This window comes from Bombyx mori, chromosome 10, assembly GCF_030269925.1.
Source record: "Bombyx mori chromosome 10, ASM3026992v2".
In the NCBI taxonomy this organism is placed as follows: domain Eukaryota; kingdom Metazoa; phylum Arthropoda; class Insecta; order Lepidoptera; family Bombycidae; genus Bombyx; species Bombyx mori.
The window spans coordinates 14,413,032-14,438,088 of record NC_085116.1 but is presented as its reverse complement, the minus strand read 5'-3'; the positions used below and the strand labels follow the sequence as shown (position 1 = coordinate 14,438,088).

The 25,057-nt window shown below is 39.9% G+C and overlaps 1 protein-coding gene and 1 long non-coding RNA gene across 2 annotated transcripts; one reads left to right on the top strand and one right to left on the bottom strand.

Annotated features, from left to right (window-relative positions):
- Positions 1–15,991: 15,991 nt before the first annotated feature.
- Positions 15,992–23,529, bottom strand: LOC101741135 (28S rRNA (cytosine-C(5))-methyltransferase). The gene is made up of 6 exons (XM_004921637.5): positions 23,239–23,529; positions 22,754–23,009; positions 20,713–20,975; positions 17,904–18,017; positions 17,209–17,383; positions 15,992–17,045 (listed from the first exon to the last, which is right to left on the bottom strand). Exons 1-6 carry the CDS (start codon positions 23,359–23,361, stop codon positions 16,048–16,050), a joined length of 1,929 nt encoding a protein of 642 aa, XP_004921694.1. The 5' UTR covers positions 23,362–23,529; the 3' UTR covers positions 15,992–16,047.
- Positions 20,335–21,553, top strand: LOC134199556 (uncharacterized). Its single transcript, XR_009974101.1, has 3 exons — positions 20,335–20,494; positions 20,616–20,689; positions 21,445–21,553. It is a non-coding gene; the product is annotated as an uncharacterized LOC134199556 (long non-coding RNA).
- Positions 23,530–25,057: the final 1,528 nt, after the last annotated feature.

Below are 25,057 nucleotides of genomic sequence, written 5' to 3'. Positions count from 1 at the left end.
TAACTTGGAGCCGAAACCAATTGACGACCAACTAAAAAATGTCCCGGTGTCAGGACATCGAATTCACTAGGATCGGTAGATAAACTGCACAGAGGGCGCGAGTTTAAAATCGCTTCTATGTTAGAAAATAAGGTAGATAATTCTTCGAATGATAAAGCGCGTGTACCTACTACGCGTTTTAAGTGGTATTTAGCCGATTTGATTCCAGCTTCGAAAATCCCACCAAAATGACTACCAGTTGGAGGATTATATTTCCACGTTACTTTTCTGATGGTGAACTGATCAGTCAAGTGATTTTGTTTTGAATTATAAAATTGATATATTTCATTTAGGTGTCTGCCAGCGGCAACAAAATTTTTGCCATTGTCAGAATAGACCGTATGTGGCAGTCCGCGTCGAGCCGTAAACCGATCGAACGAAGCCAAGAAGCAATCAGTAGTCAACGCCGAGAGTACTTCAAGATGTACTGCACGTGTTGAGTAACAAATAAATAAGCATAAATAGGCTTTTGATATTTTCGCATTACGCCTATTTGATTCCTTTGTATAAAATGGACCTCCTATATCAACACCGACAGTATGTTGGAAGGGATAAATATCGGACTCTAAACGACACTTTGGTAATGAGGCCATTTTAGGTTGATTAATAGTGGGCCTATTCTTAAAGCACGTAACACACTTAGAAAGGCGCGATCGTATCACACACCTAGCGGCTATAATCCAATATTTTTGAGCTAATATGTTTTGAAGAGATCTAGGCCCGTTGTGTAAATAGACCTTGTGATAGTAATCTATCAAAATATTTGTAAAATGCGATTTTTTGGGCAAAATCACGGGATGACGTTGAGTAAATGGCAAATCCGCGTGTGAAAGCCTACCCCCCACCATGAGGAGACCACGGCTATCGATGAACGGGTCGAGTTTCCGTAGGCTTTGCGAGCATCGATTTTCCTTTTTTATTGATTTAATGTCATCCTCAAAATATTTTAATTGAACAATTTGAATAATTTTATCGTGTGATTTATTTATTTCAGAAGTAAGTAAGGAACCCTTTACTCTATTAGCAACAGAAGCTTTACAATTATTTATAAATCTGTAACACCAGGCGAATATACGCAGTACCTTGTTAAAGTTTGAAAATTTAAGTATTATTGAATAAAAGTCCGTATTCACATTTGACGTTTCACTAAGTAAAGTGTTTTCTTTAAGAGGTTTGAGTTCCAATGGTTCACCTTTGAACTCTGTTATCGATCTGACAGGCCACGTATGCGGTGGCTCGTATAGCCATCGAGGGCCACGGAACCACTGATCTGCGATCAGCAGCAAATCGGCTGGCGTGGCGCCGCGAGAGCACACATCGGCGGGGTTGTCAGTGCCATTCACGTGAAACCATTGTACCTCTGTCGAGCTTTCATTAATTTTAGCGACACGATTGGCGACGAAAGTTTTTAGTTTGAACGCAGGTGTATTTATCCATGTTAATGCAACTGAACTGTCAGTAAAAGCTAGTACCTCGCCAATTTCTACTTCCTTGGCCAAAATATCGATTACGTACCGTAAAGTTTTTGACAATAAGTGAGCAGCCATTAATTCAAGACGTGGAATTGATACTGTTTTTAAGGGCGCGACCTTAGATTTCGATAACAGTAAGCTAACGTTAACGTTACCTTGCACGTCTTGACTGCGAATATACACGACGGCGGCGAATCCAGCCGTTGACGCGTCACAAAACCCTACCACTTGAGAGACCGTATGGTTTTGGACAAAGACATGCCGGTCGTGTTTTAGTTTCGATAAAAACGGTATTTGAGATGAAAACATTGACCATTCATCGAGTAACAACTTTGGAAGAGTGTCGTCCCACCCTAATTGAGCGCACCATAATTTTTGCATAAAATTCTTAGCAAGAAAAATACACGGGGCTACGTATCCCAAGGGATCATATAATTTAGCTATTTGTGAAAGTACTGAGCGTTTCGTAATATTATCTACCGTATGTGTAGTACGAAAAGAAAATGCGTCTTCTTTAGGCAACCAGTGTAGACAGAGAATTTTGATAGACATAGTTTTACCGTCGTCGAATTGCACTGGGGGCTCAACTTGATCACTAGGCAGTTCTTTAAGTAATTGATCGCTATTACTTGACCACTTGCGTAATTCGAATCCACCAAGCCTCAGTAATTCGACCAATTGCCGCTGAATCTTAAGAGCCTCTTCCAAGTTATCCACAGACCAAATTAAATCGTCCACAAAAAATCCATCGCGCAGAGCACGAGAAGCCTCTGGGAAGCGGGCGCCTTCGTCCGCGGCTAGCTGCTGTAGCGTGCGTATCGCTAGAAACGGGCTACTCGCTACACCATACGTCACGGTGCACAGCTCGTACACTTTAATGGGCTCACTGGGCGAGTCGCGCCACAAAATGTGTTGATATTTACGTTGGGACTCATCAATTAAAATACAACGGTACATTTTAGATATGTCACCGCATAAGGAAATCTTACGTAACCGAAAACGTATCAAAAGTTCCACGAGATCAGCCTGCAACTTCGGGCCCGTGTATAAAACAGAATTTAAAGATTTATTATTTGAGGTTTGACAAGACGCGTCGAAAACTACACGGAGACGAGTACTACTGCTGTCAGGCTTATGTACGCAGTGGTGGGGAATGACGTACCCTGATTCCACTTCTGATACCTCACCGACACAAATCATATGACCGAGCGAAGCGTACTCATCCATAAATTTTTTATATTCCTTCCGTAGGTCTGGTAAACGCGACAGTTTACGTTCTAAATTTTGATATCTTTTTATCGCAATTTGCCTTGAGTTTCCCAGTTCAGAGTCAGGCTTAAACGGGTATTTAACAATGTATCGACCTGTACTATCACGCTTATAATCATTTACAAACATCTGTTCAGTGATGACGTCATCCGGGTTTTTGGGCAAATCAGCGACTAAGCTTTCTGTTTCCCAAAACGATTTAATTAAGTCATCGACTTTTGATTCGCTGCTTAACATGCACATTGATACATTTCTAGTGTTACTCGTATTATTGCAAGACAGCTGACCCGTAATTACGTAACCAAATACACTACTTAACGCCAACGGTAATCCTTGCCGCGACGGACTATACCTTCCACCGTCATAAATAAACGGAAATACGTCGCTGCCGAGCAACATGTCGATGCGACTCGAACGATAGAAAGTAGGGTCAGCCAACAACAAGTTTTTATATTCGAGTTTTAAATTTTCTGTAAAGTTAACCGAAGGCATATCACCAGAAATTTTTGAAACCACAACCGTTTTTAAATTGAATATCGGATTATCGGACGTGGTTGGTTTGATTTTGCATAAAACCATGCCGTGATCACGAACTACCGCTCCGCCTAAACCTATCAGTTGTGTGTTACACTTTTGGCGTGGGAGTCCTAGTCGTTGTGCACAATCATTCGTCAAAAAACTAGATTGGGATCCACTGTCAATTACTACTCGTACGGGTTGATATTTGCCTAAAACGTCCAATACGTGTATAATCGCAGTGCCCAACATGACTGTAGATCCAGTCGAACACGTCAACGAGACTCGATCTTCGTTATTATTAATAAAATTATCGTTGCAAGAATTATTAAAATCCGAAGTAATTACACTTGTTTTAGAATCAACATGCAACGTGTGGTGATGCCTGTTTTTACACACCGTACATGTTATCTTCGACGGGCACTCATTAGACGCGTGACCTTGACGGAGACAGTTCTCGCACAAATGCAACTCCTTTATTTTATTAATGCGCTGTACAGGTGTTAGTGCGATATACTCGAAACATTTATAAATTGAATGAAAGGGTTTATTGCAGTACAAACATCCCTTTTTTGCGTAATCAGCCTTATCAGCGCTCGTACTACTTGCTAAACAAGTTTTTAAATTTGTATTTTTAGTGGTAGGCTTACTAATGGATTTATTTTGAATCGAAGGAGTAAAAGTTTTACTAGTACTCGGCTTCGAGAAAGTACTTGTGTTCATTGACATTTCCAATATTCGGGTCTGGTTTGTGACAAAATCGATCAATGTTTTGATAACAGGTATTTCGTTTGTACCTATTTTTTGTTCGAATTCACGCCTTGAAACCTGGTCTATATTACGCAATCCGATATAACATAAAATAAATCCCGCTAAGTTACCAATTTCTAATAACTCAAGGGCTTGAACACACTCTTGAAACGTTTCCAAAAAGGAATTTAATCCGTTCACGGATTCGTTAGACAACGGCTTGAACGCAAACAACTTATCCATATAGCGCGTAGCTATGGCACGCTTATTTTCGTATCTGTCACATAAGCTAGTCCATACTATATTATAATTGTCGTTTGATATCGGCAGACTTTTAACAATTTGAAGCGCAGGGCCAGTTACGACTGACAATAGGTAATAGAATTTATCAATATTACCTAAACTTGTATTGGTATGAATTAAGCTGGAAAAAGTATCACGAAATGTGATCCAATTTTCTAATCTACCGTCGAAATGAACCAATTCGATTTTAGGCAAACGAGGCTGAGCGCCGCGCTCCGATGCGCCTTTGTTTTCCTGTTTCGATGACTTCGAATGCGAATCATGTTCTTGAAAAATACGTAAAATCTCAAAATAGAGGTCATCAAGGGCATGCACCTCTTGGTTACCGATGATATAATTAGGGTCATTTTTTAACTCCAAAACTGAAATCTCATCAACAATTTTTTCGAAAGATTCCCTAGTGGACTCGAGGTCACTGACCCGCACAGACAAATTACTAAATTCTGCTGTATTATTTTGCACAGCTTTAGCTAGATCGTAATATTGTTGAACACGTCTAAAACATCGTTCTTTACGACTTCTAAGTGTATTAATTTTTATTTGAAGGTCGGACAATGGAGCCATTTTGATTCGAAGAAAAATGTACTACCGCTTGACGCGTACCCAAATATACTAAAACTGAGTCCTAAAGTAATGATAGACGTAGAAATGGATATTAAGAGTATTTGACTACGTATATATGCGTATTATTGCAATAAATAGAACTATTGAATGAATATTCTGCAAATAATACCGATATGTAAGACGTGTGTAGGTACCTACAGGTTTGCAGGTTTATACGTGAAATATTGAGTATTTACCTATTTTGAAGTTGTATTCGGTAAATGTCCGGCTCGATAGGGCCAAATTATGTTGTGTAAACAAGTTTGTTGAGTTAAATTTAAATTCCCAGAAACTAAACCGACTAAAAAGGGGAAGGTACTCACAAATGATTGCTTTCTATATTTTGTGGTCTTCTGTCCCCGGGGCACTGTTCTGGATGCTGGAGTTTTTAATACACGGACACACGCACAAGTTGAATCGCAAAGTTTGCGAAAAACAGTATTTTTGAATTAAAATACTTTTTAATTTGGCGCGCGCGCGGTTTGAAAGCGTCGACTATAGTTCTTTTCTTCGCCCGCTAGGAGGCGCGTTACATTTCTTCATTATGCCGATAGATGGCGTGGATTAGGAAAAGGAAATTTTAGTCGGTTTCCTAACATATATCTACATACCTACCGATATAGTACACACACATATTGACAAGTAGCATTAATGAAAAGTACAAAAGATGGGATAAGCGCGTGAGTAAAAAAGATAGCTATAATTGGAACGATTGCACTTGTAATATTATTATTGCATTTGTTTAGACGCGACTAAAGACGAAACGTCCCAATTGGCCTGTTTTAGAGTTTTCACTTGACGTGCGCTTGAAACATATATGCTTCTTTTTACATATAAAATATCATTGCTTACAGGCACATAAGTTTTAGCAGCTATTAGATTTGTTTAAATCATTGATATCGACCATATGGATATTCCAGAGATCGGAGCTCTAGAAAAAATATGTAGGTACCCACACAGAAAAGCGATTGAGCGTTTGTGGAGAATAATCCTTTATTGAGAATAACTTTTACTATCCTTGAGTTTCGAAATAATAAAAGACGACGCGACGGTCATAATAATAATGAGTCGTGCCAAATTTTAGTGGCATGATAGCAGTAATTGTACTGTTGGTATTTTATCATTAGCTGTGAAGTATTGACATAGAATACCACCGTCGTGTCTATATCCATAGGTATCGTAAAAGGCGACTAAATCCACAAGAGAATTAAACAGAATTACTGGATTCATCGGCATTTACGGATAGTAAGGCTTTGTAAGACCTCAATAGTAACCAGGCAGAAGCAGACAGGATGGTGATCTTGCCTATTTCTGCCGAGGGCAGACCGTGTGCTTCGGAGTGTAGGATAGGACATTCGATAAACAACACCATCGAAGAAATTTCTACCTCAAGTCTCAATGTGCACTTTGTGGTATCCATGGACTCCATTTACCACATGACCGGGGAACTGTGAGCGCAAGAATGTATATATTTTTTTTAAATCCGCTATTCTAAGAATGTCGAGGTTGATATTGATCTCTTGGTCTATTCAGACTAATAACAAGTTACTGGACTCAGATAGGTGTCAAGGAAAATGTCTAAAAACATCGCAGTGTGCATATTAGATGTGACGACCGCGCGGCTCTGCATTGAGAAATTTTGATTGCAATACTACCTGTATCACTATATCACTTTATGAATAGATTTCAAAAGTTTAAACTTTAAATCTTGACCTAATAGCACGTGGTTCCATGTTTTCAGAAAGAATTCGTTTTAATTAAATATTAAATCTACTACGTAATTTTAAGAGTAAGGTTTGTATCGATATGAATTTCTCTTAAATTAGATGTGAGTGAATTATAAATTGTTAATTTTTTGTACTTAAATTAGAATTTTCCTTAGATTTGTCTCATAGTTTTAGATTAAAAAAATGTTATATAAACTTCGAATCTGAAGATTTTGTCGATGTATTGCTACGAGCAAACGTAAAGTACTAATTATCCTGCTATTAGTACCATTGAGAGAATGACGTAAGCAGTTATCGTTCGTACGTTGACCAGATCTGTCTGTCTGATTTAGTTTGTTGGATAATATACGTATCGTATCGTACATTACCTTCAGATATGAGTTCTAAGGTCTCACTTTTAACTACGGCTGCCCCGCCCTTCAAACCGAAATGCATTACTGCTTTACGGCAGAAATAGGCAGGGTATTGGTACCTACCCGTGTGTACTCGCAAAACGTCCTACCACCAGTAAATTAAGTAAATAATTTTATCAGCAGCTCCCTTAGCAATAACGCATATTACTAAATAATATTATTTACTATTAATCAATAAATTTTGTTATTTATTACATGAATTATGAAATACTCAAATATACCGGTAACTTGTTTTCCTAATTAGACCAAGGGTAAACTTGATAAGGAAATTTTAAGTGAATGTAAATAGCCAGCGACCCAAAAGAATTATTTGACCCAGAAAATTGTAGTGAAAATGTGTTTATTTTAACGGGTTAGTTTATCTTAATGATTAATAGTGTTTTAGTGGGTTAATTACTTATTACAAGTATAGGCTGAAACATTTATACTACAAAACGTAGAAATCGTGAAAAAATCTACAGTAGAATGCCAATAAATAATTTAACTAATTAAAGTCGTGATGCCGTACTTAGATTTATTAGCTTACATAGAATTTTTTTTATTGCTTAGATGGGAGGACGAGCTCACAGCCCACCTGGTGTTAAGTGGTTGTTCCTTCAAACCGAAACGCATTACTGCTTCACGGCAGAAATAGGCAGGGTAGTGGTAACCTATCTGCGCGGACTCACAAGAGGTCCTACCACCAGTAATACGTGATAGTTGTACTTTGTAATATTATAGTTTATAGTGAGGGGTAGATCTCAGGGGTATTTAAAACTATGGGTTAGTCACCAATATCGAATTTCGAATTTTAATCTTCCTTTATCACAAACAATTTTCAATTTTAAACAATAATTACATTTAGACGCGGGCGCACGCTATTCACACTCAAAAACGGAAGCGCCCGGAACATAGATTATACACTGTTGAAAAGATTGACATAGATGCTAACTATGTATAGCGAGCGGGCATACGGCCGCGAGAGTGACGTACCGGTCGGTTTGCTACATACTCCCCCTCTAGTCCTGGAGGACGCCCTCGCTCCTGGACTAGCATCTCATTACTACTGGGCTGAGGGACAGGCGCAAGACCAACCATACCACCAGCTGCGGGAGAAAGACGTGGAGCTTCAGCACATGGTTCAGCATGCCGTGTCGTCATATGCCCTGGAACTCGAGAATCTGTTTTAACATTATTTGGGGGACGACCACGTTTCTTTTTAGGCATCACCGGCCGCGGAAGAGCATCACTCTGATTCTCACGGTATAGAGTGAGATCGTTCACATGATATTTCCCTAAAATTTCATCAGGTTTGTCAACATGCGCGACGTGGTAAGTAGTAGGGCTGACCTTTTTAACGATGCGATACGGACCATCGCGTTTTGGAACAAACTTAGAAGTAAGGCTCTTAGCGCTCTTACTGAGGACGTGTGATTTGATGAGAACCATGTCACCTTCGTTGAATGTTTCAATGGGCCGTCTCGAACGATCAGCATACCCTTTAGCTTTATCTTGAAGCGTTTCTACACGTTCGCGCACCGCTGAAAAGGAGTTAACAAATTTCCTGAGATAGGGAGTTATTTGGGGAACAAAGTTATCTTTGTCTAGAACAGCACGAAGGTCATGGGTGACTTCTGTGGGGGACCTCATCTCTCTGCCAAATGATAAGTAAGCAGGTGACATACCTGTGGTGCGACATTTAGCGTTATTAAGAGCGAACCGAATCACTGGTAACATGTTTGGCCAGGAAGTGTGGTCATATTCCACGAGTTGTGCTAATAAAGTCTTAAGATCTCTGTTTTTACGTTCGGCGGGGTTTGCTTCTGGGTGATAGAGAGGGATAAGGTTTTGCTTTATCCCCAGGATGGACATGCATTGACGCATGACTGCCGAAATAAATTGTACGCCATTATCAGAAACTAGTCGGCGTGGAAGACCAAATCTCATAAAATACTCCTCTATGAGGACATGTGCACACGCCTCAGCAGTAGCTTCCTTCAATGGGAAAAGTTCTGTCCACCTCGTAGCAGTATCTTCTATTAGCAAGATCCAACGCTCCCCCTGTTTTCCAGGTGGCAACGGGCCGAAAAGATCAACTGCCAAGACCTCGTTGCGCTGGTTCATCACCGGCGTCTGCAATAGACCTGGAGGCTTGGTATTAGCAGCCTTATAGCGTTGACAATGGATACATGCCTTTACATAGTCGGTTATGATTCTTCTTATTCCTGTGAAGTAGAACAGACGTGAGACTTGTTGGTAAGTCCGGTCAATTCCTGCATGTCCAGCGGTAGGGGCATCGTGAAGCTCTTTGAGAACGTCGGTCACTTGATGGGCAGGAATGACTAATTGTGGGGCCTCGGCATCAGAATCCGGATTAAGTCGATATAAAACACCTTGTTCCATTAGAAATCCTCTTTCTGACCATCTTTTAGCAGCAAGTTCATCCACTCCTTCCAGTTCTGTGACGATCTTCTGTATTTCCGGATCAGTCAACTGGTCTTGACGTAACTGGGTAGGTGACTTGGTGGGCAGGTCGCAAATGACAGAACAGATGCCGCAGTTATTTTGTGTTTCGTTGGAACAGATCGGTCTACTTAACGTGTCAGCGACAACGTTAGCTTTTCCTGGGGTGTACTCGAATCTAATGTCAAATTCTTGGAGTTTAAGCGCCCAACGGACCAACCTACCAGCAGGAGACTTTAAAGAAAGCAACCAACGCAAGGGTTGGTGGTCACTGCCTATAATAATTGGTTGGCCGTCGAGGTATGGCCTGAAACGCTCCACGGCCCAGACTACAGCAAGCGCTTCCCGTTCTGTAGTAGAGTAGTTGCGCTCCGCTGCGGTGAGTAGGCGGCTAGCATACTCGATAGGCCTTTCGTCCTTGCCTTCCCCTTGAGCTAAAACTGCGCCAAGTGCATAGTTGCTCGCGTCAGTACGCAGTACTAAGGGTTGTTTAAAATTCGCTTGAACAAGTACGGGCGCCGTGGTCAGCAGACGCTTCAATTCTTTGAATGCCTGTGTTTGTTCAGGTCCCCAGCTCCATGTGTAATTCTTCTTGGTCAGTCGAGTAAGCGGTTCTGCTATCTTTGAAAAGTTTGGAATAAACTTCCTGAACCAAGAGCATGTTTGGAGAAAAGTTCTTAAATGTTTTAGATTAGATGGTTCCAGCATATTAAGGACAGCACTGACCTTCTCAGGGTCAGGAGACACACCGTCTGGAGTGATGACGTGGCCCAGATAACGGACCCTTTCTTTGGCAAAAGTGCACTTCTCTCTGTTTACGTGAAGTTTAAATTCAGACAAACGACTAAAAACAGCTTCCAGATCTTGTAGGTGTTGCTGGAATCCTTCTGAAATAATTAACAAATCGTCTAGATAAGCAAGTACTGTAACATCCTTCAAAGCAGCACAGGAGCGTAGACGATCAATAAGCCTTTGGAAAGTCGCCGGCGCATTCTTCAAGCCGAACGGCATTCTTTTAAAACGGTAAGTGCCTAGGGGGCAGACAAAAGCTGTTTTGTCTCTGTCTGCTTCTCGGACCATAACTTGCCAATATGAAGAACGAAGGTCTATTGTGGTCATGTAACAATTCTTCTTCGTACTCTGGAGAAGATCATCAATGCGTGGGAGTGGGTAAGTATCCGATTTGGTTACTTCATTTAAGCGCCTGTAATCCACGCAGAATCTTACATTACCATTGGACTTCGGTATCATCAATGCAGGAGAGCACCAGGCGGATTCGCACTCTTCAATGATGTCATCTGCCAGCATCTTCTCTATTTCATTCTTCATCGTCTCCTTCTTGGAAGGGTTAAGGCGATAGGGCGGCACAGCTATCGGGGGGTGATCTCCGGTGTCTATGCAATGTTCTATGAATGGTGTCGGACCTCCCCCTGCTGTAAAAATACTTTCATGCCGAATAAGGAACTCAGACAATGCTTGGCGCTCAGCTGATTGCAAGTGCATGCCTTCATCATCCCGAAGCATGTTAGCAGAAGCTATGCACACACCACGAGACATAGGTTCAAAAAGCAATTTATAATGCACCTTAGCATCAGTACTAAAATACCATTCATGACGATGAAAATCAATAATAACTTTGGCAGCATTAATAAAATCAATACCCAGTAAAGTTTCATTATCATTAGAATCAGGGAAGATTATAAATGGAATATCAATCACTATGTGTTCTAACCTCACTGGTAATATGGTTGTCAATACATCCATATTCCGAACATGCCCATCAGCAAGTTTGACTCGCCTAGTGGAGGGAGTAAGAGGGTGACCCTTATGCAGAAGGAGAGCATACAGCGTGTGACCAGCAATACAATGCTTAGCTGCTGTATCTATAAGTGCAGTACCCTGTTTACCGAGAACTTGAATTTTGAAAATAGGCCGTAAATGCAAATACCTATCATCACTCTCACGGTCGTACACGGACGCTACAACACTTCCCTCACATGTACAATAATTAAAATTCAAACAATTATCAATTTCCACACATTCGTTAATTTTTCCAAAATTACACTTACTGCCTTTTGTGTCACAGTCATGGTTAGTTGAAAATTTTAAATTATTACAATTTGGTTCAATTATTTGATTATAAGGTAAAAATGAATTCTTACATTTAGGTCTAGTTCCCTGGTTATAACAAATATTTAAATTTTTACACTTTGTCCGAACATCCTGATTATATAAAACATGAGAATCACAAAAGGTTGGCATCTCATTATTACTAGTGCAATTACAGTTAATATTCTTTAACACAGAATCATTACAGGCATGAAAATAAGATTTTCTGGAAGTAGGGCCTCTGTTAATGGTAGCATAATTAATATTTGCATCCCGGTTACAAAAATTTTGACATTCAAAATTACTCAGAAAATTATTTTTGTCATGCTGCTTAACATCATACATTGCATTCTGAACAGGTAAATTAGAACTAATTGTGTTAGTATTATTAACATTACACTGAACACTATAAAACGCATTATTGTCATTTTGCACACCCTCGGAAAAGTTAGATTGACTTTGCTCACCTCGGTTGTTTAACTTACGGCACTGTTCCCGTGCATGTCCAAACCGTTTGCAGTAGGAGCACACTGGACGCTGTTTCTTCGTGGTCACGAATTGCTCTGCAGAACCTGGCACAGCAGCGGCAGGCGTGGCAACGGTAGGCTGGGCGACAGCGACAGGCACAGCGGTGGCGGGCACGACGGCCGCGGCGGAGTTTGGAAAGCGCGCGCGCGGCGCCGGGGCACTCGCACGAGCGGCGCACGGTTCAGGCCGACTCGCAGCCTGGGCCGGCTGGGCACGGATCGAACGCACACCACTAGTGGACGACACTGGTCTCGATTGAGTCTCCTCTATCGAATCTTCTATATTCCGAGCATGGTTTAATAATGAATTGAAAGATGTGATTTCTTCACGGCGCAATCTTGTGCGTATTCTATTATGAAGCAACCCGTATATCATATCAAGTTGTACTTTTTCAGTAATATCATCCCGCGGTAGCTTTGCCATAAGCGCACGAATACGAGCAACAAACTTGTCTGTGTTTTCGTTATCCTGCGGGGAAGCAAATATTTCCAAATATATTCTATGTGGTGGAAGGCGGGTGCCATATGCATATATTAAATTTTCTTTGGCTTCGTTCCAAGTGGAGATGTGATGCTTTAATCCTAGCCACCACGTAGCTGCGTCAGCAGACAAAAGCATGGCTAGGCCTCGTATGATGTTAGCGTCAGATACTTGAACGCATTCTGTATAGCTTTCAATTGCATCTATAAAGGCCTCAACAGATTCACCAGGTGCACCGCTGAAAGAAGCTCTGCAACGCGCCAAGGTACCATCTACGTTCACTGGGGGCATCGGCGGAGGTGCCGGAGTCGACGATCTTTGTTCCATCACGTACGACATAATGTTCTTAAATGTTTCGGCCTGCGAACGTTGCAGCGAGGCCATCAACGCTGAAACATCATCCAAGTTGAACGTAGAATTGTTGCTACGTGATTCGGCGTGGAGGCGATCATGGGGGCTGTCATGCTCCTCGTGATTTTCGTTGGCATTTGCATCTGCAGCAGGAATAACGTCGTCTTCGCGACGTTGCTGGCGATCTTGATTTCTAGTTAAAGGCATTCTTTACAATTAAGCACCAACAGCATACAATAGTTAGCAAATTTTTCACAAAAGCGTGCGCGCCATTTTGTTAGTCCAAGCAAGAAAAAAATTAGGAAACGTTGGGCAGCCAGATATAGTGAGGGGTAGATCTCAGGGGTATTTAAAACTATGGGTTAGTCACCAATATCGAATTTCGAATTTTAATCTTCCTTTATCACAAACAATTTTCAATTTTAAACAATAATTACATTTAGACGCGGGCGCACGCTATTCACACTCAAAAACGGAAGCGCCCGGAACATAGATTATACACTGTTGAAAAGATTGACATAGATGCTAACTATGTATAGCGAGCGGGCATACGGCCGCGAGAGTGACGTACCGGTCGGTTTGCTACAAGTTGAAGTATATTTGTGTACGCTGTTCTCCAAAATAACTGAGCATACATATTGAGTAAGTCGTTTTGATGTGATATAGATAAGTTTCGTCTAACATTTTTTGTTTTTTTTTATTGCTTAGATAGATGGACGAGCTCACAGCCCACCTGATGTTAAGTGGTTACTGGAACCCATAGACATTTACAACGTAAATGCGCCACCCACCTCGATATATAAGTTCTAAGGTCTCAGTATAATTACAACGGCTACCCCACCCTTCGAACCGAAACGCATTACTGCTTCACGGCGTAAATAGGCGGGGTGGTGGTACCTACCCGTGCGGACTCCCAAGAGGTCCTACCACCAGTGATTACGCAAATTATAATTTTGCGGGTTTGATTTTTATTACACGATGTTATTCCTTCACCGTGGAAGTCAATCGTGAACATTTGTTGAGTACGTATTTCATTAGAAAAATTGGTACCCGCCTGCGGGATTCAAACACCGGTGCATCACTTCATACGAATGCACCGGACGTCTTATCATTTAGGCCACGACGACTTCAAAATTGTTTCATTACCACAGACGATCTAATAAAGAGTAACCTAATAAATAGGTATCTACAGTCAAAACACTTTAATGTCTTTCACCTTTGCTTTGCAACTGCTTTTTTTAAATAAACAACACCAAAATAATGACTGTACTACTATTAACGAGCTTTAATGTGTTCAACGTAAAAAGCTTTGGAAACTTTTATCATCCATCCATCATGTTAATCACAATAATGAGAAATAATCTAAAAAAGTTCAAACAGATTGCTATTGTATATAGTAGTTAGTATGAGTACACCGAATTCCTACATAGTTGTTTTTAAACAAATAAATTGTTGGAAGAATCAATTTTGATGAAATTTATTAGAATAGGTACTTTAATTTTTTAATATTTTAATTTATTAGAATATAGAATGAAAGTATATTTGTCCTTCAAATAAGAAAATAGTTTTCTAAATTGGTTTTGTAAATAGCGGCGGAGTCATCAGGTAAAATGTGGTCGAATCAGCAATGGTAACACTCCTGACTACGAGAATCACGGAGGCGGCCTCCTCAAGGACGATTCTCTTTATTCTACCCTCCTGAGTCGTCCTAAAAAAAAAAGAGCATGTCGGAGTCGAACCGACTGAAACCTCCTGTCGCTCAACGTCCAAACCTCGCATGAGATAGAACTCATGAAAAGGGAAAGGGGGGAGAGTGAAGCGTTTTAGTGCGGAGCACATCTCTCCCATCGCCCTCCCCCCCGGGCCGTTGACCTAATTGAATACTTTTTCGGGGCGTTATGTATGTAGTTAAAGATACATTTTAAATTCGTAAAGAAAATAAGTATACTTTCCTGACATCTGTTTATGATATTTAAATTTGAAATTTGCTTTGATTCAGTTGAATTCAATTGCTTTTACATTGAGACTTTTAAACAATGTAAAATTATTAATTTAACAATCTAACCTAAAAATAACTAGTTTTTGAAACACTTTTATGACCTCTTTATTGCTGTTTAACGATAAGAAGTGTGTGAGGAAATTTAGAAAAAATATTCATAACTCAAAAAATAAGTACCTACTTGCATAATAACCGTTACACTGAGAAAAAAATAAGGGCGCGCGACGTATATTCGTGACAGAATGGCGTGTGGTGACCATTGTTCTTGATCGATTATAAAAAGAACTAATTCCTTTCAAGATAAAGTACATATTGCTGTAGCACATGAATTGAACAAAGAAAAATAATGCGGTGACTTCGCAGAAACAGTGGCTAGACGAAATAAGTATCGCCGCATGATGTTTGCCCCATTTACGAGCGGTATTTAATGACGAGATAAGGTCTGTACACAGCGGTACCGGCACATACTTCGTACTCATGTGTGGACCTACATTCTGAGAATTTCACCTTTTTAATGGCTTAACTGACGCCATTGTTACATTTTACGGTAAAAGGTACTAGTAGTAACTAAGTCCTTTGAGCCTAATTATACGGGTGGTTGTAACCGTCTGATTTTAAATTCGTGTGTTCGTCGAATCATTTGTGTGTTCTGGATCGACAGACAGAAAAGGCAGGTTTTAGAAGGCAATTATTACCAAAAATTCTAGACTGACAATGTGAACACATTAACGACTGGTTAGATTAAGGCCAACTTGATTTTACGTAATCACCGTTACGGGCTTTTTCAAAATTTTAATGGAAATCACTCGGACTCAATTTTAAACCTCCTAATAAATGGTATTTTTTCAAACAATGACCTTTACTGGGTTTTACTATAGGTAAATGGACTATTAACGGGTTTAATTTAGTAATCTTCTTATATAGTTTGACGACGCTGTTTAATGTTTTTATAATCACACCCTAACAATTGCTTTATTAAAAACACACAAATTAATTTTATTCTCAAATTTCGTTTTATTTAAGTATAAACCATTTAAAATGGACATTTAATTTTTGTTTTTCTTTTTCTTTTTTGGCACTTGGTCTGATTCAATATTTTCTGTCTTCTCTGCAATTTCATTAAAATCATTGTTATTACTTCTCTTTTTTGATTGCCTTTTTGCATTACCGTTTTCAACATTATATTCTTCTGTTTCGTCACGCTTATCTTTTTTCTTTTTCTTCTTTTTGACGGGTTCTTCTAAGTCGGCATCCACAATCAGTTTGTCTTTTTCAGTATTTTCACATTTAGCTGTGTCGTCAACTTTATTCTTATTTAGCATTTTGTTATGTTTTTCATTAATGTCAATGTTATTTTCAGTAGTAATTTCGATAGAATCATATTCAGTATCTTTTAATTTTTTCTTCTTCTTTTCCTTCTTTGATGTTTCTGATTCACTCACCCTTAAGGCATTGTCTTCAGACATAGTATCAACTATTAAATTATTTCCTTCTGAATCAATAATTGTTGAGTGAGTTTCGTCTGATCTCTCTTTCTTCTTTTTTCGTTTCTGTACTGAATCTACTTGCGTATCTAATTCATTCACGTCCCTATCTTGTTCATAGTCGGCTTTTGATTCTTTATCTTTCTCACAGACTTCCTCCTCAACCACTTCATCATTCTGTTCTTGATTTTTCAAACTTTTCTCTAGATCTTTAGGGTCTCTGTCCAAAACCGCTAAAAAAAAGCCTGTAGTCAAATCTGAATCCTGCCGGGCGTACATACACCTGGTCCCCATGCTTCCGTACATAGCTGACCCGAAGTTCTTCCACTGGCCTTTCAGTAATTCCTTAACATCTTGCACTCTCCATTTAGTCCTTGATGTCTTAACAACATTGGTTATGACCCTTTCATTTTCCTCGGGGAACAACGAACATGTGCTGTACACTATCCTTTTGGCTCGGGGAAAAGCGTTCATGGCGTGTTTCAAAAATTTCTCTTGTAACGACGTGAGCTTCGCCAATCTGCTCTCTTCTATATAGTTGTGAACGCTTATATCCATACCTGAAGTAGGAACAAAAACCATCTCACAGTTAATTGTTGTTTAATGCAAAGTTAATTAACGAGTTATCGATACAAAATGTAAAATAATCGAATTGCTTTGTTTTAAGACGTGTTAGAGGGTTATAAACCAAAAGATCGATGATGAGGTTAATTAAATTTTTACCAGATCCCGAGCAGCTAGGGTCCAGTAGTATATATTCCACGTCATCGAATTCTCCTTTCTTTATCTCCAGACAGTCTCGGTGGATTGGTTCGACACAATGAGATCCGGTTTTGTTAACGAAATCACGCAACGTTTCAAATCGTTTCTCGTTCCTCTCGATTGCGTATATTTTACCCTAAAATGAAAACATAAACTTACACATAACACAAACTTAAACATAAGCAAAATAAATTTTTTAAGTATCTGTAAATATATGTACGCTGTTATATAAAATTAACAGGAGCTCAGTTTACAACTGAAGAGTCTTTAAATACTTCGTTTGTTTATCACAGTAGAGGAATATTAAAAACAAACATTCAAAAATAGTATGGCGGGAGATGCGGTTATAAAAATAACATGAAATCATCAAAAAATTCCCATAAACATCTCTTTAAAGGATAAACACATAAACCTTCTTTTTCTCTCACTATAAAATTTATGTTGTTGTGTATACCTATAGTCTCTGAAAACCACATACATATGTAAGATCATATTTTGGTATTGAGCAATATTTTATTTTTACAGAATCAACGTAATAATCATGTGTATATTCCAATAAGTTTTTTTTTGTGGCGACCATCACGTGAATATACCATATCGATCAAGTTCCGCGGGTGGCCTTTGGAAAATAAGCGCTTGTCTGAGTTAGAACCTACGTTGTTTCTCATATAGGCTGCTGTTTGCGTTGTCTTCATGCCGGGTGCAGCGCACATGTCCAAAACTATGCTACCAGAAGGAGGGGCCAGCAAGTGAACCGCCATGGCCGTTGCCTGCAAGAAAATAACAACGAAATCCTATGTAGAATAACCATGCAACACGGGTAGTAGGAAAGCGAAAAAAAGAAAAGGGTGAATTTATGACGTGCCACTTCAAATCGTCGAGGGGTAAAAGACTATTTAATTTAAAAGCGACATTTTTGCAGATTTTTAAGAGAACCATTTAAAGTTTCAAATTTGGAAAAAATGTTACAAAAAAACGACATATGATGATACGACAATGCCAGCAGGGATGCTGCACACCTCAAGCGGTCCGCATACGTGGCATGGGATAATGCCAGGAGACGTCAGGACCCTAACATCTCAGAGGAAAGGCGGAAATATAACGCCGCTTCCAGGTCCTACAAGAAGGTTATTGCCAAGGCGAAGTCGGAGCACGTTGCTAGAATTGGCGAGCGACTGAAGAGCTATCCCTCTGGGAGCCGTGCTTTTTGGTCGCTCGCCAAAGCTGCAGAAGGAAACTTTTGCAGGTCTAGTCTCCCACCACTACGCAAGTCCGATGACAGTCTGGCCCATAGTGCGAAAGAGAAGGCTGACCTTCTGGTCAAACTCTTCGCCTCGAACTCGACTGTGGACGACGGGGGTGCCACACCACCGAACATCCTCCGGTGTGATAGTTCCCTGCCCGAGATCTGCTTTACACAGTGTGCAGTCAGGCGGGAACTCCGACTCCTGGACGTCCATAAGTCGAGCGGGCCAGACGGCATCCCTGCAGTGGTTCTGAAAACGTGCGCCCCTGAGCTGACGCCTGCGCTAACGCGTTTGTATCGCCTCTCTTATTGCACTAACAGGGTTCCGTCTTCATGGAAGACTGCCCACGTCCACCCTATCCCCAAGAAGGGTGACCGGTCGGACCCATCGAGCTATAGGCCTATCGCGATAACTTCCTTGCTTTCCAAGGTGATGGAGCGAATAATTAATATACAACTCCTGAAGTATCTGGAGGATCGCCAGCTGATCAGTGACCGACAGTACGGTTTCCGTCACGGTCGCTCAGCTGGCGATCTTCTTGTATACCTTACTCACAGGTGGGCTGAAGCCTTGGAAAGCAAGGGCGAGGCTCTTGCTGTGAGCCTTGATATCGCGAAGGCCTTCGACAGGGTCTGGCATAGGGCACTTCTATCGAAGTTACCATCTTACGGAATCCCCGAGGGTCTCTGCAAGTGGATCGCTAGCTTTTTGGATGGGCGGAGCATCACGGTCGTTGTAGACGGTGACTGTTCTGATACCATGACCATTAACGCTGGCGTTCCACAAGGTTCGGTGCTCTCCCCCACGCTTTTCATCCTGTATATCAATGACATGCTGTCTATTGATGGCATGCATTGCTATGCAGATGACAGCACGGGGGATGCGCGATATATCGGCCATCAGAGTCTCTCTCGGAGCGTGGTGCAAGAGAGACGATCAAAACTTGTGTCTGAAGTGGAGAACTCTCTGGGGCGAGTCTCCGAATGGGGTGAATTGAACTTGGTTCAATTCAACCCGATAAAGACACAAGTTTGCGCGTTCACTGCGAAGAAGGACCCCTTTGTCATGGCGCCGCAATTCCAAGGAGTATCCCTGCAACCTTCCGAGAGTATCGGGATACTTGGGGTCGACATTTCGAGCGATGTCCAGTTTCGGAGTCATTTGGAAGGCAAAGCCAAGTTGGCGTCCAAAATGCTGGGAGTCCTCAACAGAGCGAAGCGGTACTTCACGCCTGGACAAAGACTTTTGCTTTATAAAGCACAAGTCCGGCCTCGCATGGAGTACTGCTCCCATCTCTGGGCTGGGGCTCCCAAATACCAGCTTCTTCCATTTGACTCCATACAGAGGAGGGCCGTTCGGATTGTCGATAATCCCATTCTCTCGGATCGTTTGGAGCCTCTGGGTCTGCGGAGGGACTTCGGTTCCCTCTGTATTTTGTACCGTATGTTCCATGGGGAGTGCTCTGAGGAATTGTTCGAGATGATACCAGCATCTCGTTTTTACCATCGCACCGCCCGCCACCGGAGTAGAGTTCATCCATACTACCTGGAGCCACTGCGGTCATCCACAGTGCGTTTCCAGAGATCTTTTTTGCCACGTACCATCCGGCTATGGAATGAGCTCCCCTCCACGGTGTTTCCCGAGCGCTATGACATGTCCTTCTTCAAACGAGGCTTGTGGAGAGTATTAAGCGGTAGGCAGCGGCTTGGCTCTGCCCCTGGCATTGCTGAAGTCCATGGGCGACGGTAACCACTCACCATCAGGTGGGCCGTATGCCCGTCTGCCTACAAAGGCAATAAAAAAAAAAAAAAAAAAAAAAAAAAAAATAAGTAGCAGACGAATGTAAACAAAACGAATATTTTGAATATGAGTCGACTATTATCAAAGCCGGCAATGTGACTTTTGGACAATTATTGGTAAATCAGAAAAACGAATTATTGACATTGTATTCCATTGGCAGTCACAAAACTCTTCTGAACGACATCTTAGATAAATAACAGGTTAAGTATTAACCTTTATTTAATGCAGGTTTTGAACCGTATTCTTTGAAGGAGACGATTATATTCAAATCAATCTGTATTGACATAGGTATCAATAACATTTTTTTGTCCAAATGCACAGATTGCCACCTTTGGTAATAGACGACTCATATAAGCAACAGTCACGGCTTCGGGTCGGCTTATCGGCTTTCACGGGTAAAAAAAAAACAAATTCTAACCTTATTCTGTAAAATAATTTTGCTCTCAAAATAAAGTTCATGGTCATGTAGTTTAGTTCCCGGCGGAAATACAAATATCGTTTTGACATGATAATCCTGGGTGAAGTCATCTTCGGAAAGATTCTGAATCTGCTTGAGGTAGTCTTCATAGGATCCTGACGTACAGCGAACGAAGTGGTACCCTTCATCTTGGAAGGCTCTGATTGCATCCGATGTTGTCAACAAGTTCGTGTTTATGCGCACGTAACGAGGTTTTGGAACATCTAGTATGAGTGAATACACAAAAAAAAAAGATTCTTAGATTATGATCTTTAGATCAGAGAATCTTAATAATAAAACATGCAAGTACACAACCCGGTGGTAGGACCTCTTGTGAGTCCGCACGGGTAGGTACCACCACCCCGCCTATTTCTGCCGTGAAGCAATAATGCGATTCGGTTTGAAGGGTGGGGCAGCTGTTGTGACTATACTGAGACCTTAGAACTATATCTCAAGGTGTGTGGCGCATTTATGTTGTAGATGTCTATGGGGTCCAGTCCAGTTGACGTTCAACAAGTATGTACTTTCATTTATGTTGAATAAAAATTTTTTGATTTGATTTGAGTAACCACTTAACACCAGGTGGGCTGTGAGCTCGTCCACACATCAAAGCAATAAAAAATAAAAATAAAAACCCGGACTTTGTAAACGCAATGCAATACAAAATGAGTAAATTGTACATCTACGTTTCAGGAATACAAAAACGATGTATCAATATTGAATTTGCAATGATCAGCTTTTCGTGATGTTGTAATTGTAAGGTGTATGTAACCACTAATTATATTAAAATATTTGCTGTCAATATTTCGATAATCATTACAATTTGAAAGACATTTAACTTGACAGATCAGGTTTACGTCTAAATTATATAGTATCAAAGCTATCTTCGTCCTTTCAAACTGGATTATATGACTGGCATGTCATAGCAGAAATAATCATGGTGATGGGAACTACTTATGCGGGCTTAATTTACCCACTCCCACTAGTAGTTACCAAAATGTATAAAGCTTTCAACAAAAGTGCCCTATGCCAGATCCTGCTGAAGGATTTTATGATGGTGAAGTTCACAGTAAAAGCTTTGCTATTTCTTTACAACATGTCTGCCAGTTGAATAAGGTACACAAGGTCACCAGCTGAATGTGGAATGTGCATGATCAAGGCCATAAGAATGGTTGTGATCTGTTAGCAATATCTAAGGTTACTTGTGTGTGTTAACACAAAATTTATTATGGTAGACCTATAACTCAAGTGATCTGATTGGTCACTCTTTATGTGCTATAACAATGCTTTTATGTGCAGTATCAGCTTAATGGCACATCATTAGAACCACTTGAGGATCATATTTTTAGATGTTAAAGTATATTTTTTTAATGTAATAGTGTGTTGCAAATATTTTTTACTAATCTATAAAACATTCATTACTAACAATATTATTAATATCAATTGAAACCAGTAAATTTTAAATAAAAATTTATTAATACTTCTTTACCTCTCAGTACATTTTAGTATTATGAAAGATGAAAAGTGGAAAGTTGCTTTTCTCAATACACTCAATATCACTTAATGGTAATAAAATAATACTACATTTGTTGTACATTGTAATTACAATACTGGAATGTTAAAAAATTAATCCTGTTTCAAGTTTAAGGAGCTTTTTTCGGACTCTACTTGACTGGGAGTGTATGAATGCTGATCAATCTCGTTTCCATGTTCATCATATTCTTTCTCATGATAAGCCTGATATGCGTATGCTATTATTATTATGTTGACTACTAACACTGCTGCGGCAACAGACCACACAGTCACCACAAATGTTTCCAAATGGTAATAATCAGAGAGTAAGTAGTGAACACCAAAAAATGCAACAAATGGTAATGTGAACATAGCCACACTATAGACAAATAATTTTGCAAGCACTATTACAGCTAACTTTGTTTGGATGGGTATAAGTGGACCCTCATCACCGTCCGCCATTCTTAGTTAATCTGAAAACAAAAATTACCTTGAATCTGCGAATCATCTTGATGTTCAGATAGATATTTTTCAAAATTTTCTTTGTAAGATGAGATTGTTTGCTCTGGTTTACTTTTTCCCGGTAAAACTTTTTTACCATATAGCAGCTCTGCTGTGAGTATTTTCGCTAGCCACGGATCTAGTCGGGTTTCATTTTGCAGTATGTCACAGCTTTCAAATATTTTGGTAATGACATCAGAATGTTTAATGGTCTCTGTTATCAGTGCAAAAAGCACATTGGTCCTCTGTAACGTTATCATAGATATTGCAAACGCGGATCCTTTTATTTACGTTTATAATTTGAGATACATATTAGAGCAGGGCAATGGGCTGATTCTCTCCCATTCTCGAAATCTATGAGTGACGATAAACATTTACGATGATCGTAAGTTCATTCTTCTGCGTTCATCAGAAATCTCGGGTATTATAATATATGGAAGGCAATAACTAAATTAATATGAGATCAAAACTTACGAAGTGACGGAGTTTATCGTCGTATAACAAAGTCTTAACACTGCCGCCTTCAGTGGAAACTTTTTTTAAGATATTCGCTGCTATTTTATAGTGTCTCGGTACTTTGACTGAGTGCTCGAACATTTTAGATTTCGCAATCGTAGAAAGCGAAATTCATAGTTGATTCATGGACATAACCAAACTACTTCATTAAATCGGCATTAAATCACGAGACATGTGCCAAATTGTCAAAGTCAATCTGTCAACGTCAACACTGAATTCACTTATTATTATTTAATAGCCTGGGCTTTAGTCTTTTAGCCAATACTTTGTTCGAATAGACTCAGTTGAATAAATTAGAGCGAGTAAAAGTGAAATGAAATGAATGGGAATCAAACGACAGACATAAGATATTGTCTCAGTTTAATGGGGATTTTAAAACAACTCAAAAGCTGCATTCAGCGATTTTGTGTTGGACTTTTATCAAGAAGCTCCAGTGGTTAACATTAGTGCAAACAAAGAAATTAACAGTACCGTTTGTTGAATTCTGAAGTAACTTCTATTAGTAAAAAACTTTACGGACAGATTACGTTGCTTAAAATGAAACGTGCCTAATTCTTTTATAAATGAATGTAATTTAGTAGAGATCAATACAAGAAACAAACCTTCTAACCAGAGAAATGTATTATTCATTTAGAAGTATGAGGCGTGACTATCTTTATAAATATTCAACAATCAAGCTAGATAATATTGATCTTCAAATTCGTTAAGTGCACACAAATATAGTATCGTTCTTATTCATTTCTAATACCTCTAGAAGTCAAAGATATTCCTTTTAAAGTTGTCTCTACATTTAATTTTGATGTGTGATTAAGTAAATTATTTCGGAAACGTATTTTAACAATATATTACGAAGTCTTTAGTTCCTTTGATAATATTAATGTGGGTCAGTCAGTACTGAGTAGCCATCCAAATCTGTTACGGATATGGTTAAATTGATTGTTTTGAAATGAGATAAAGAAAACGGTGCACGTGAAAGAAGTCATTCCCGATCCTGCGGACAGAATGGAAAGCAGTCGACGTCGCCCCAAACACGTCATTTCGGATCCTCCCGATCCACTAACGGTGCTTTTAGGTACCTCAAGCATCGTTCATCGTTCTCGTCGAACCCGTCGCTTGCGACGAAGGCCTCGACCAGTAAATTAACCCTCAGATACAGCCCACTGAATTTCTCGCCGGATCTTCTCAGTGGGTTGCGTTTCCGATCCGATGGTAGATTCTGCGAAGCACGGCTCTTGCTAGGGTTCGTGTTAGCAACGTCGTCAGGTTTGAGCCCTGTGAGCTCACCTATTAGCTAAGGCGACGCTGATATAGCCTCTCAAGGCTATCAACTTAGGTAGGAAAAAAAAGAAAGAAGTGAAACTTCTTTTGCGATGTGTAGTATTGTGGTTTTCTTCATTTTTCATTCTTAAATCAAATTTCTTTTGTTGATTGATTCGCGAGACGTCCCGAGTTAAATTTTACTTTCAACAGACCTGAAGAAGTTTCACTTCAAAAACTATTTATTAAAAGTCCCTATGAAAAAATAATTGGGATGTAAAATCAAGGCAGTCAACATAAGTGACATCTGATTCGGATAAAACGTTTTTAGTGTGAAGCTTTTACTAGGAGTGGATTTTATTAGAGGCTCCATAAACATCATACAGGAATCCTTACTTAAACATACATACATTTTGAATGAAAATGACCATATCTGCCAGACAAATGTCACGCTGAACATTTGGATGCCAAAGCCAGCTATAGACAATGGGTTTTTTCTTTACTCCATAGAGTGTAATGT